The 14,499-nt window shown below is 42.4% G+C and overlaps 1 protein-coding gene across 4 annotated transcripts in view; it reads left to right on the top strand.

Annotated features, from left to right (window-relative positions):
• Positions 1-14,499, top strand: part of LOC138742032 (activating molecule in BECN1-regulated autophagy protein 1-like) — a 427,572-nt gene that overhangs the window by 208,325 nt on the left and 204,748 nt on the right. For all 4 annotated transcript variants that reach the window (XM_069896235.1, XM_069896241.1, XM_069896227.1 and 1 more), the window contains 2 exons: positions 5,815-5,895; positions 12,923-13,023. In XM_069896235.1, the coding sequence (XP_069752336.1) occupies positions 5,815-5,895; positions 12,923-13,023 (182 nt within the window). The remainder of the gene's footprint in view (positions 1-5,814; positions 5,896-12,922; positions 13,024-14,499) is intronic.

Genomic DNA, 14,499 nt, shown 5'->3' with positions numbered 1-14,499 from the left:
GCACAGTAACAAACCTTTGGAGACCCCGTGCCTCCCAAATAACCCTATTAACTGACAAACCCCATAGATATTTTTGGAGGGTGGGAGGAAACCAGAGAGTCCACAGGAAACCCATGCAGACTCATGGAGAATGAAAAATCTCCTTACGGATTCAAACCCTGGGTTGCTGATGCTACAATAATTTTGGTCCACCCAAATATCAAAAGGTTATGGTAACTTTCACATTGAAGACTGCATTTCCCAAACATATTCAGTATGATTTTAAGCAAATTTTCTTCTATCATTTCTTTTACCCAGCTTTCTTTTGTCTTTTTAAATTGCCATTCTTCATAAAAGTTGCGTGAAGAAGTCGCCTATATTATCAATTTGATTTCTTGGTTCTGGATTTAGATTCTGTGAATTGAAGTTAGCGACGGGGCAGAAGCAGTTCAATGGCTTTAAAATATATTTTTTAAATTTTTAAAATCTATTAAACTGTTTCTGTCCCATAGATCTCAGAATCTAAATGGGGCACTTTTTTAATATGTTTACAGATTTTCTGCTGTAGGTGACAAAATCAGGCTGATGCATAGAATTTGATAGTGTTTGCATTGGAAATGCTGGCTGACAATGCAGTTTTCTTCAGGGTAGCACTAAAATTGATGGTCTGTGATAGCTCTCACATTGCATATTTAAATCAGCTGAAGATGCTAGCTTTAGAAGTACAGAGGAAGATGATATGAGTTAAAGGGAAATGTTAAATAAGTCTGGACTTTATTCCCTGGAGCATAGAATGAGGGGAGATTCAATAGAGATATTTAAAATTATATGAATAAATGCAAGCATGCTTTTTCCACTGATGTTAGGTGAGACATCTAGAGGACCTACGTTAAGGGTGAAAGGGGAAATGTTTAAAGAGAACATTGGGAGAATTTCACACAGAGTGATGAGCATGTGGAACAAGCTGCCATGGGAAGTGGTGTATGTGGGCTTAATTTTGACATTTTAAGAAACATCTTGATAGATTATGTGGATGGAAAGGTTATGCAGTTTGGGAGAATAATAGGTGTGCATAGACTAGATGGGATGAAGGTCCCACTTTTGTGCTGCAGTTTTCTTGGTTCTAATGATGGGCGATGCATGCAGTGTTTTCAGTATTTAAGACTTCTGACTTTACTGTATGAGCTAAACAAGATTGATTTCCACTAATATCCTATGGCAAGCATGTGAGAAATTTAAAATCTGGAGTGAAATCTGAGATTAAAGATGACTGAAATAAAGTAATGAGCAAGAAATAGTGCAAATAAGTTGAAACTACACTCGCTTATAATTGTTGACTGTTTGTTTCAGGGGGTTGTTCAAAGGTTTAAAACCAAGATAAACAAAAATCAGAATTTATTGTCATGAACAAGTCACAAAATTTGCTGTTTTGTGGCAGCATTATAGTGTAAACATTCATACAAGCCACCTTACAACAATAAATTTAAAAAATAGTGCACGAAAAGTAAGGCAGTGTCTGTGGTTCATTGTTCATTCAGGAATCTAATGGCAGCGGGGAAGAAGCTGTCCTTGTGCTGTTGAGTGCTCGTCTTTAGGCTCCTGTACCTTTTCCCCGATGGTAGCAGAGTGAAGAGGGCATGGCCTGGGTGGTGGGGGTCTTCGAGGATAGAGGCTGCTTTTTTAAGATTCCGCCTCATATAGATATCCTCGATGTGAAGTCTGGTGCCAGTGATGTTGCAGGCTAAGTTAACCACCCTCTGGAGGTTTTTCTTGCCCTGATTGTTGGCACCTCCATATCTGACAGTGATGCAACCAGCCAGATGCTCTCCACGGTACATCAGTTGAAGTTTTCAAGAAACTTTGGTGACATACCGAATCTCCTCAAATACCTCACAAAACTATAGCTGCTGGTGATCCTTCTTCATAATTGCATCAACATGGAGGCTCCGGGATAGACGCACTGGAATTTGAAGTCCTTGGCCCTCTGCAGTATTGAGCTCTCGTTGAGGACTGGGTCATATACCCCTGTCTTCCTCTTGAAGTCTACAATCATATCCTTGGTTTTGCTAACGTTCTAACATTAAGCGAAAGGTTGTTGGCGTGACACCACTCAAAGAGCTGATATATCTCCCTCATTACTGTTTGTGGTTCTGTTGAAGAGGAGAAATTGGATTTGTCTGAAAGAAACTTGTTCAATCTCTCCTAAAATAAGATTTACATTTCTCTTAATCTATGAATTAATTTGGTATTTTTCCTCATGCATCACATACAACAATTTATTTTGATCATTTCTGTGAGAATCTAACAGCTTATTTGCATTTGTTGGATTCCTAGGAATGCTTTCTTTTATTTGCATTTGAGTTATTCTTATAGAGATGTGGATAAATGTTTGTTTCAGGTTTGTCTATTTTAAAATTTCCTTTGCAGGTGTGTATTGATCCCCCACCCCACCCCCAAACATATAATCGGTAATTATTTTGGCACTAACAAATATCCCCTGTTGGAGTTGGGCAGTTTCAGGTCTGTGTTTCCAACGACATAAATGAAATTGCCATTGGATTGTAAACATCGATGCAAGTATACAACCTCACCCCATGAATGTTGCTGAAGTGATTCTTCTTTGGCTTGGCTTCACAGACGAAGATTTATGGAGGGGTAAATGTCCACGTCAACTGCAGGCTCATTTGTGGCTGACAAGTCCGATGCGGGACAGGCAGACACGGTTGCAGCAGTTGCAGGGGAAAATTGGTTGGTTGGGGTTGGGTGTTGGGTTTTTCTTCCTTTGTCTTTTGTCAGTGAGGTGGGCTCTGCGGTCTTCTTCAAAGGAGGTTGCTGCCCGCCGAACTGTGAGGCGCCAAGATGCACGGTTTGAGGCGATATCAGCCCACTGGAGGTGGTCAATGTGGCAGGCACCAAGAGATTTCTTTAAGCAGTCCTTGTACCTCTTCTTTGGTGCACCTGTGTCACGGTGGCCAGTGGAGAGCTCACCATATAACACGATCTTGGGAAGGCGATGGTCCTCCATTCTGGAGACGTGACCTACCCAGCGCAGTTGGATCTTCAGCAGTGTGGATTCGATGCTGTCGGCCTCTGCCATCTCGAGTACTTCGATGTTAGGGATGAAGTCGCTCCAATGAATGTTGAGGATGGAGCGGAGACAACGCTGGTGGAAGTGTTCTAGGAGCCGTAGGTGATGCCGATAGAGGACCCATGATCGGAGCCGAACAGGAGTGTGGGTATGACAACGGCTCTGTATACGCTAATCTTTGTGAGGTTTTTCAGTTGGTTGTTTTTCCAGACTCTTTTGTGTAGTCTTCCAAAGGCACTATTTGCCTTGGCGAGTCTGTTGTCTATCTCGTTGTCGATCCTTGCATCCGATGAAATGGTGCAGCCGAGATAGGTAAACTGGTTGACCGTTTTGAGTTTTGTGTGCCCGATGGAGATGTGGGGGGGCTGGTGGTCATGGTGGGGAGCTGGCTGATGGAGGACCTCAGTTTTCTTCAGGCTGACTTCCAGGCCAAATATTGTGGCAGTTTCCGCAAAACAGGACGTCAAGCGCTGAAGAGCTGGCTCTGAATGGGCAACTAAAGCAGCATCGTCTGCAAAGAGTAGTACACGGACAAGTTGCTCTTGTGTCTTGGTGTGAGCTTGCAGGCGCCTCAGATTGAAGAGACTGCCATCCGTGCGGTACCGGATGTAAACAGCGTCTTCATTGTTGAGGTCTTTCATGGCTTGGTTCAGCATCATGCTGAAGAAGATTGAAAAGAGGGTTGGTGCGAGAACGCAGCCTTGCTACACACCATTGTTAATGGAGAAGGGTTCAGAGAGCTCATTGCTGTAACTGACCCGACCTTGTTGGTTTTCGTGCAGTTGGATAACCATGTAATGTTGATTTTACTGCATTTAAGCTCATCCTCCACAAGTTTGTGCTTATCGACTTTGGAGATATATACGTCATGTATCGAGGCAAATTTTAAGAAATGTAGCAAGTCGGAAGAGCAGTCTGAAAGTGAAAGTGATTATTTGAATTCCATCAGCTGAGAGCAGGCTGTGAGCCTTTTGTGATGCAGTTGATTGATGTCGCCCTCCGCAAATGTTTTAAGCTGCGCACTATTTGTAGGGTGAACATGGAAGGTGCGTCCTTGTTCTCTGCAGCAGAATGTCAGCTTTGCGTGAGAATTAATGAGACCCCCCCTAGTTGCACTTCAGTGCAAGTTATCGTCTGCTGAGGTACTTTGAAAAGCTAAGTGCTGATAACCACATTGTTTGCAAACTATTTACTATGTAAGGTTGTAGTTACAGTATGAATGAGAACATCAGAATAACTTTATTAGGCCATGTCTTCTGTACACAAGCTGCAGGTTCCCTCAAAATTGCCGTTTTCTTATCAGTGTTAACTGAAGGACGACTCAAATTTCTGCAGATATGTGGCAAAAAAAATGTGCTGACCAATCTGGTACAGGGACACCAGTATCCTTGAGCATAAAGCCCTCCAAAAGATAATGGACACATCCCTAGACGTCACAGGCAACCCCCACCCCCCAACTATTGAGAACATCTATAGGGAATACTGCCATCGGAGAGCAGCAGCAGCAATCATCGATGATCTCCACCACCCAGTAAACACTCTGTTCTTGCTGCTGCCATCAGGAAAGAGGTCTAGGTGCCATAAGACTCGCACCACCAGGTTCAGGAACAGCTGCTCCCCCTCCACCCTCAAACACCTCAACCACAAATTCAATCAGGGACTCCTTTAAGGACTCTGACTTGTGCACTTTATTGATCTTTAAAAAAAATCTCTCAGTATTGCACAGTTTGTTTACATTTGTTATCTGTTTACAGTTCTTTATTTGTTTCCATGTATATGCTCTGTACATTTTTTTTGCACTACCAAGAAGTGGTAATTCTGCCTCTGGGTTGTATGTGATGCTATTATGTACTCTTGCCAAGAAATCAGAAAGCACAAGTCCTGAACTTGCATTCAGCTGATTCCCAATCTTGGGGGAACTGCCTTTCTCATGGACTCCGGTGAGGAACCATCACCTTCTGTGTATTCCCAGTATTTGAGGCTGGGCATTTCCACTGAGCCTGTTTTCTGTTAGGACGAGGAAGAATGGTTCTAGAGAATACCAGTAAGTGTGAGGTCATTTTTATCTAATTGAGTTGATTTAAATTATTCTGCTTTAATTGTAGTATTTGAAAGTTTTGAGAATTGGTGAATATTAGAGGTATGCCCCCTCTTGACAGCTGTTTGGTACCCAGGAGAAAAACCTTGTTGGCTGTTGATGCATTTCTGGGGCATGACCCTGGGCCCAGTTCAACCTCAACCAGAATTTTAGTGGAAGATGACATGCAAGGACTTGTTTCAGTTATGAGCTCACCAGTCCGATGAAGATCAGATCCATTTAATTTCGTGCTCCTCTTGGAGTGGAACTGGAATGGTTTTTGTTGGAATGAAGCCCTTGGAATTAAGAATGAGATTAGGCTGAATTAAGAATGAGATTAGGCTATGGATGATGCACTGGGCATTGTAATGGATTCCTAAGAGACTTCATAATGGAGTAATGCTTGATATCCACAAAAAAAAATGGTACATATCTGCTTTTGTGCCATAAGTAATTGCTGAATATTTTGAATATATTAATTGGGGAAATTTTCTGACTTTGTTTTCTCTACGATTCTACTTTTAGGTACATGAGCTTTTGTGTGTCTTAAATGATGACATGTTTATATTGACAAGTCTTGTTTAATTTGAGTTGAAATGAATGCCATTATTAGCTCTTTCGATTGATTTTGGAGGTACGTAACATTTGCTGTCCCTTTTGTGTTTTAAAGGGATGGAGGGGAGAGATCACGACAGCGAGCTCCAAGAAATGCAAGAATGACAGCCCCGTCACTGGGTCGTTTTGTTCCCAGGTAAGATTGATTAGTAAACTGCCTGTTAATGGTTTACGTCATTTGACACCAAGTGGTTCTGCTGGCATACGATTTCATGTGACTATCAGGGAACTTGAATGACTAAGTGCTTATATTGAGTTTTCAGGCAAATTATCTCTTTGTTAAGGATCCCCAATATGAGTCCCAATATTCAGATACAAGTTTGATTGTATTGAAGAAAGAATTGTCCACAAACACACAAAATTAAACAGCAGAGCACAGTAACAGGTCCTTCGGCCCACAGCCTGAATCTAAGTTATCGTCTGCTGAGGTACTTTGAAAAGCTAAGTGCTGATAACCACATTGTTTGCAAACTATTAACTCTACTATGTGAGGTTGTAGTTACAGTATGAATGAGAACCTCAGAATAACTTTATTAGGCCATGTCTTCTGTATACAAGCTACAGGTTCCCTCAAAATTGCCGTTTTCTTATCAGTGTTAACTGAAGGACGACTCAAATTTCTGCAGATATGTGGCAAAAAAAATGTGCTGACCAATCTGGTACACCAGTATCCTTGAGCATAAAGCCCTCCAAAAGATAATGGACACATCCCTAGACGTCACAGGCAACCCCTCCCCCCCCCCCCACCCCCCAACTATTGAGAACATCTATAGGGAATACTGCCATCGGAGAGCAGCAGCAGCAATCATCGATGATCTCCACCACCCAGTAAACACTCTGTTCTTGCTGCTGCCATCAGGAAAGAGGTCTAGGTGCCATAAGACTATCAACGGAAAGAGCCAATGAAGATGCTATAAGAAAAGTGAGACTTTTAAAATTCAATAAAAGACAAATAAATGGAAAGGGAAAACAGATAGGAGGTGTGTCTGCAGGTAATTATACTGGGAAAGACTAACAAGATCCTCACAGACTGAGGCAGAAGAATTTGTCATGCATAATAAAGAATTGTCAGAGGAATTAAACAAACGTTGTGCCTGTCTGGATAGAAGGCATCTCAGAAAAACAGCGAGGAGACCAAGGCTATATATTTAGCCCAATTAACTCTCCTCATTCCATTTGGATGAGTGTTCCAACTCTTCTTGCACTCTCCCATCTTTTCATTAAAAGAGTTTGGTAAAGTCAAACATGAAAATCTGCAGACACTGATTGGACTAAAAATATAGAAATGCTGGAAGAATTCAGCAGATCTGGCAGCTTCCTTAGGAAATAGATATATAACCGATGTTTCAGGGCTGAGCCCTTCTTCAAAGTGTGAGTTGTCTATCTGTCTGGGATGGTATTGTCACGCTGAGCACTGCTGCACGTCGAGGTTGTGTGCTCAGCCTACTCCTGTTCATGCAACTGACCCATGACTGCATTGTCAGATCCAGCTCCAACAGTGTGATCAAGTTTGCAGATGACATCATCTGCAGCAACAGAGAAGAGGTGGAAAAATCTCATGATACGGTGTGAGAGTAACAACCCGAATCTCAACGTGAAAAAGATGAAGGAGAGGATTGTGGACTTCAGGAGGACCAGGAATGACTACCCTTCATTGCACATCAATAACTCTCTAGAGGAGAGTGTGGACAGCACCAAGTTCCTTGGAGTACAATAAAACTTATTGTAGACACGCAACATCTCACTTCTTACAAAGCCACAACGATGACTGCATTTCCTTGCAAAACTGAAGCGGGGAAGGCTACAGACTTGTCAACCTTCTACAGATCTATGGTGAGCATCCTGGCCGGCTGCATCGCAATATGGTATGGTTGCTGCAAAGAAATGGATCGGAGATCAATCCACAGGGCCATAAGAGGGGCAGGGAAGATCACTGGAGTCTCCCTCCCCCACCCCTGCCCATCAACGTGATCTGCTAGGGTTGTGGTCTGAAGAGGGCATGTAAAATCATTGAGGACCACTTCCACCCTGCACACAGCATCTTTCAGCTGCTCCCGTCCCAGAAGGCATACAGTAGTATCAAAGCCATATCAAACTCTCTTATATATATGCACTGAGGACTGGAGAATGATGCTTCGTTGGGTTGTACTTGTGCAACTAGATGACAATAAACTTCACTTGACTTGAGTGAAAAACAAGTGCCTGATTTAAAAGAAAGGGCAGGGGGAGGAGTACAGACCAACAGACAAAAAGCATTAATAGGATTTGGCTAGGACAAGAGCGAGGAAAGGTGAGAATTGATTAGGGGAGGGGGAGTTGGCTCTCTGAATGCAGAGCTGATAGAAAAGAGAGAGGGAAAAGGGGAGAGAGGGGCAGCAAGATGAAAGAAGACGTGAGGATAAATGGGGAGAGGGAAGGGTTGCTCATGGAAATGGGAAGTCGATGGAATACAAGGTGTTGTTCCTCCAATTTGCAGGTGGTCTTACTCTGGCAGTACATGAGACCATGAGCAGACATGTCAGCAAGGGAATGAGGAGGGAAAGTGAAATGGGTGGCCGCTGGGAAATCCCTGTTATTGCGGCAGATGGAACCGAGGTATTCAATGAATCAATTTCCCAGTCTGTCCAGTCTCTCCGATGTAGAGGAGACCACAGTGGGAGCACTAGATGCAGATTCACAGGTGAAATGTTGCTTCATTGGAAGAACTGTTTGGGGCCCAAATGATGGTGAGGAAGGTGGTGTGAGTGCAAATTCAGCACCTCCTGCGGTCACAGAGGTAGGTGTCAAGTAGGCTTTTGGTAGGAAGGGAGCAGTGGATGAGGGAGTCATGAAGGGAGCGGACCCTACGGAAGGTGAAGAGGGGAGAAGAAGGGAAGACGTATCTGGTGGTGGGATCACGTAGAAAGTGCCGGAAATGGCGGAGGATGATGTGTTGGATGGAGAGGCTGATAGGGTGGTAGGTGACAACAAGAGGAATACTGTCTTTGCTGCATGTGTGGCCGAAAGGGCCAGGGCAGATGTGCGGGTAATAAAGGATATGCAGATGAGGGCCAACTTCGTGGTGTTAGAGGGGAAGCCATGATGTTTGAAGGAGGAGGACATCACGGATGATCTGGCACGGAAGACCTTGTCCTGGGTGCAGATGCGATGGAGACAGAGGAATTGAGAGAAAGGAGTGAAATCCCAACAGGAGACAGGATGTGAAGAGGTGTTGTCAAAATAGCTGTGAGAGCTGATGGGTTTGTAGAGATGTTTCTTGAGAGTTTGTCTCCCTAAATGGAGACAGAGAGATCAAGAAAGGGGAGAGTGTAGCTAGAGATGGACGAGGTAAATTTGAGGTCAGGGTGGAAGTTGGCACCAAAACTGATAAAGTCAAGCAGCTTATCATGGGTGCATGTTCCAGCACCAAAGTTGTCATTAATGTAGTGGAGGAAGAGGTGAGGAGTATGTAATGAGGATTGATCAACAAAAAATACAGGCATAAGTGGGTCCCATGCCTTTGTCTTGGAGAAAGTGTGATGAGTTCAAAGAAGTTAGGGTGAGAACAAGTTCTGCCAGCCAGAGGAGGGTGGTGGTGGAGGGGGACTAGTTGGATCTGTTGTCGAGAAAGAAACTAAGGGCATTAAAAGGCCTTTGGTGTTGGGGATGGAGTTGCTTTTTGATTTGATATTCATGGTAATGCTGTGGTGATCAAGTTCAGGGTTAATATCTCACTGCCAGTTGGAAATATAAAGGTCCACAGCAGGAAGAAGGCCAGAACGAGGTGTTCAGGAAGAGGAAGAAGGTTTTTAGGCAGTGGTTTTCAAACTACCCCCTAAACTCACATTCCACCTTAAGTAATCCCAATGCCATAGGTGATCTGTATTAGTAAGAGATTACTTAAAGTGGTATGTGAGTGGAAAGGTTTGAAAACCATTGTTTTAATCATACCTAATTTATTCGTTATGTGCACAGTTTCATAACTCCAAAGGAAATGGGCCAGTGACAATTTTTCTCAAAAAAATATTTCAGTAACAATTGGGTCTAGAGCAGTAATTCTCAACCTTCCCTTCCCACTCACGTATCACCTTAAGTAATCTCTTACTAATCACAGAGCATTTATGGCATAGGGATTGCTTAAGGTGGAATGCGAGTTTATGAGAGCAGTTTGAAAACCACTGGCTTAAGGAGAGAGAAGGGATCTGTAGTGGGGTTTGAGAATCCAGCTTGCAGAAGAGGGCACAGAGACGGAGACAACAGTAAAAGAATTCGGCATTGTGTCATGCCTGTAACTTGTTGAGGCGTAGGAGAAGGAAACAAAGGAGAGGTCTCTACTGAGAACAAAGCCTTACATCTCCAAGAGGGGAAGGTCGGAGGGGGTGGTAAAGACCAAGCAGGGGTTGGAAGTAGGGTTAACCGGGTGGACTGTGTCAGAGGATGAGGATGGGGTGCATTGGGAGGTGAAGGGTAGGAAGGATCCAAAGGAGAGAGGAGATGATTGGGGAAGTCAGAGGTGGAGGGGAAGGGTGAGAGGGGCTAGAGAGAGAGTTCGCACTGGAGGCTCAGTCCTGTGGGCCACCAGGACCGAGGTGTAAACCCATCAGAGGCTCGGTCCTCTGAGCCGCCAGGGACAGAGTGGGAATTCTTAATGGAGGCTTGATCCTATAGGGGCCATGATGGAGGCCCGTGATGAAGGCTTGGTCCTATAGGCCACCGGAGCCAAGGTGAGAATTTGCATCAGAGGCTTGGTCCTATAGGACACTGAGCCCAAGGTGGAGAGCTGCGTTGGGGGCTCAGTACTCTCGGCTGCCGGGGTGGAGACCCATATTGGAGGTCACAGAGGCGGCATTTTCCAAAAGGCAAACTTCTGATCCTTGATGAACACTAGTACCAGCAGTTAAAGGTGAGAATCCTGTGGAGGATGAAGTGTAGGGGAAGTCTGTGGCAGGCCATGGTGTGTGATGTTCCGAACTGTGTAGGGTCAAAGCGAGGGTCTGCTGGTATCTGCACATGAAGGTGAGGGTGTTCCGTCGGACCTGGCGAGAGAAGCTAAGTGAAGTTCGGTAAATACTTGAACACATTTCAGGACCGAGTCTCTGATGGGTTTACACCTCGGTCCTGGTGGCCCACAGGACTGAGCCTCCGGTGCGAACTCTCTCTCTAGCCCCTCTCACCCTTCTCATCCCCCTCTGACTTCCCCAACTATCTCCACTCTCCTTTGGATCCTTCACCTCCCAATCCACCCCATCCTCGTCCTCCGACACAGTCCACCCGGTTAACCCTACTTCCAACCCCTGCTTGGTCTTTACCACCCCCTCCGACCTTCCCCTCTTGGAGATGTAAGACTGAAGAATACTTTACCAGATAAACTAAAATCACTCCACATACTTCATAAGAAATAAGCAGAGGCAATATTGATGGCCAGACATTGCTATTTGACAGAAGGCTAGGTTTCATATTTTCTTTTAAGAATTTCAGCGGCATCTTTCATGCAATCATATTGCATATGCATTTCTTCTGGAATAAGTTAGACAGATTTTTAAAATTTAATTTATATTTGAATGAAGCCTCGAGTAATTGGATGAACCCAAAGTTGTGTAATGATGTCCCCTTTTTTTCTGGAGGGAATGGCAAGGGAAAGGTATAATTAAATTGGGAGACCTTTATAATGGTGACATTTAAAATCTTTTAATCAACTAATCCAACATTATGATACCTCTAGGTCACAATTTTGGAGATATCTTCAACTGTGTCATGTGCCACACACAACTTTTAGTTCTTCACAGCAACCCTCACAAATTGTACGATACTGTCTACTGTGCATACGACAAAGGTCACAAAGCCTCATTTTATTATTCAGTCTTAACACTAATTTCAGGGGATAAACTTCAGTTGGGTCTTAAATGAGCGTGGGGAAATAGACCTGAGTGTGGCTTTGGAAACAGAAGAATGGGGGGAAATTTGTAAAAATATCAAAATAATGTCAAGAGACCTGAGAGTGTGCCTAATTCAGTTTAAGAATTTGCACCGTTTTTATTAGACCCCAGCAAGGATATAGAGATTAGGGTCGAATGCTGGCACTGTGAGCCGGATAAAGGGGTCTTAGTACATGTGCTTTGGTCTTGTCCCAGAATTCAAGAATTTTGGATTATGATACATATTGGTGAAGTTTCAGGTTTTCAAATTCTGTTTTGCCCCAGACTCTCTGTCTTGGGAGACACACTTGGGTTGATTGGAGATAAATACTCTCAAAATTGGATTCAGACAAGTATAATGGTAGGAAGACAAGTTATTCTTAAAAGTTGGAAGAATTTGGGGACCATCATTTTAGGAGTGGGCCTCCGAAACGGCCAAGGTGGCTGTGTGAATGCGTGTCTTATAAACAGTTGGATAAATTGGATGCTATGCACAGAAATGGGTTTCCTAAGGAGCGGGGGTGTGAAATAGTGATGGATGGTGAAACTTATTAATGAACGGCATTTTTTTCCTGTTATTAGAGGTCTAAGTAGGCATGTGGTTATTATTGATATTTTTTGCTGCCATGTTTGTTTCTATTTTATAGATAACTTTGTTTTGTGATATGATTTACATAACTTTAACACTGACTCAAAGGTTTGGGAAAACTTTTTTAAATAACTCAGTGAAAATTTAAATCATAAAAAAAGGAATTCAGCAGCATCCCGTGTGGAAAGAATGACAAACTCAAGGAAATTGAAGAGTTGTAGTAATACTACTCTCACATTATTGTAGTGAAAATGAAAACAATCACAATGATGAAAGAACATATTCGAGTCAATTTGGAAGTGTGATGTTTTTAAGCTGTCTCCAGGGACAGCTAATCTTTGAAGGGTCCAGGCCCGAAACGTTGGTTACTCTTTACTTCCTAAGGGTGCTGAGTGACCTACTGAGTTTCTCCAGCACATTTGCATTTTGCAATCTTAACCTGTCATCAAAGTAAATCGACCTACTACCTGCACGGCTTCATTTACCCTGAAACATTTGAAAGTAGATTTCACAATTTAACCTGAGACTTCATCTTGCTTTGGAAAAACAAATGTTGAAATTTTGGTTCATGTCAAATGATCTGTCAAATCTTTTAAGCAGTTTATTTACTTAATGTTCTCTTGTACTTTTATAAGAACTAGTGCTCTTTTTCATTTGAATACATATTTTACCTACTGCAGGCGATTCCTGCTGCCCGAGTATCTACCTTATGCAGGCATCTTTCATGAGCGAGGACAGCCTGGATTAGCCACTCATTCCTCTGTCAATAGAGCTTTGGCAGGTAAGTGTTATTTGTGTGATTTTTTGGGGGGACCACATTAATAGGACATTTTCTTCTCAGTGTATTGTGTTTGTCAGGAAAATGTCACTTTGTACTGTGTAACACACTGGAACTCAGTTTGTCTCCACATCACTCAACTAATTCAGATTTTTTTTCCATTTTAGTTGATATAATTCAAATCACACACTTACACTTGATGGGTTTCATTTCCTCTCTTTAATTTCTCAACTTTACAATGGCATTCTCGTTCATAGCCATCGCCGGTTCATGCGAGCAGCAAAATAAAGGTCTGCTGTTTTATTCGCTCATTTTGGTTTACCTGTTCTCTGGTCATATTTCTCAAATTAACTCAGGTTCACTATAAGGGATGATGCAGGAATTTGATCTGCTTTCTACATTTTTTTTTTGCATCAATGCTGCATTCAACCAGTGGAATCCTATTTATCTGTGCCTCATAAAACAAAATTGCTGCATTAATGTTGGTCAATGTCTGAGCATCCTGAATATTTTCCCTCCACCTCTATCCAGTACTCCCTTGGAGGCATTGTTCCTGGTTGTGTTTGGTGTGGCATGAGCTTTTTTGGGTTACTTCTCATCTCAAGGGCAAATCTGTTCATCAACCTTCCTGAAGACCAGACTGTCTTGTCGAGCCAATTGATCAACAAATCCAGCACTGATACCAATGAATAGATTGATATTTAAATTAATATTGCCTTGCAATAAAACAATCAGCAAATTGACATTTTTTTTGCTGCTATAAAGATTCAGTAATGACCAGGCATGCAGCAGCAGTAATAAAATGCTTGTACGTTTGTGTTTAGTAATATGGAGTAAAGACTATTTTATCATTTTCCGTTAATGACATTAGTGATCTGTTTTTGTAGATTTTTAAAAATAGATTAAATAGTGGTGTAATGCAAATTCTGTTGGCTTGATTCAATGACAATCCATTGTAACTACAAAATACCCTCATAATTTCATCAAAGCATTATGCAAATTACCAGAACCTGTAACTACTCAAGTTTACAACAAAAATCCCACCTTAGAAATGAAACATTTTTTGTGGGAGCAGAACTGAAGTACAAATTAAAAAGGCAGCTATTACAAATCCCTCAGTGTATATTCAGATAGCTGAATACCAGGTAACATCTCGTTTCTACTTCATGTTATTGTTAAAGAATGTTGTTCCTTGGACATCCAGGTTAGATCTTTTGTTAGTGAATTGTATTTGGAGAGGATCCATAAAATATCAAAATTGTTTGAGAAATGTTTTTTGAAAAGTCTTATCTTAGTCTCATCGTGAAAAGTCTCATCTTAGAATTGCCAAGTTGATAGCTCACATGTTCGACATCAGTCTGAAAATTTCCTTCTGTGGCATTTTTTAGGATGCAAGCTGCATTATTCAATCTAAAGTGTATCTTTCTCCATCAATACTTTATTTTGAAAGTCATTTATCTTTAATGATTGGTAGAGACA

Source organism: Narcine bancroftii, chromosome 1 (assembly GCF_036971445.1).
Source record: "Narcine bancroftii isolate sNarBan1 chromosome 1, sNarBan1.hap1, whole genome shotgun sequence".
NCBI lineage: Eukaryota > Metazoa > Chordata > Chondrichthyes > Torpediniformes > Narcinidae > Narcine > Narcine bancroftii.
Note: the sequence above shows the minus strand (reverse complement) of the source record. Positions and strands in the feature narration are given on the sequence as shown.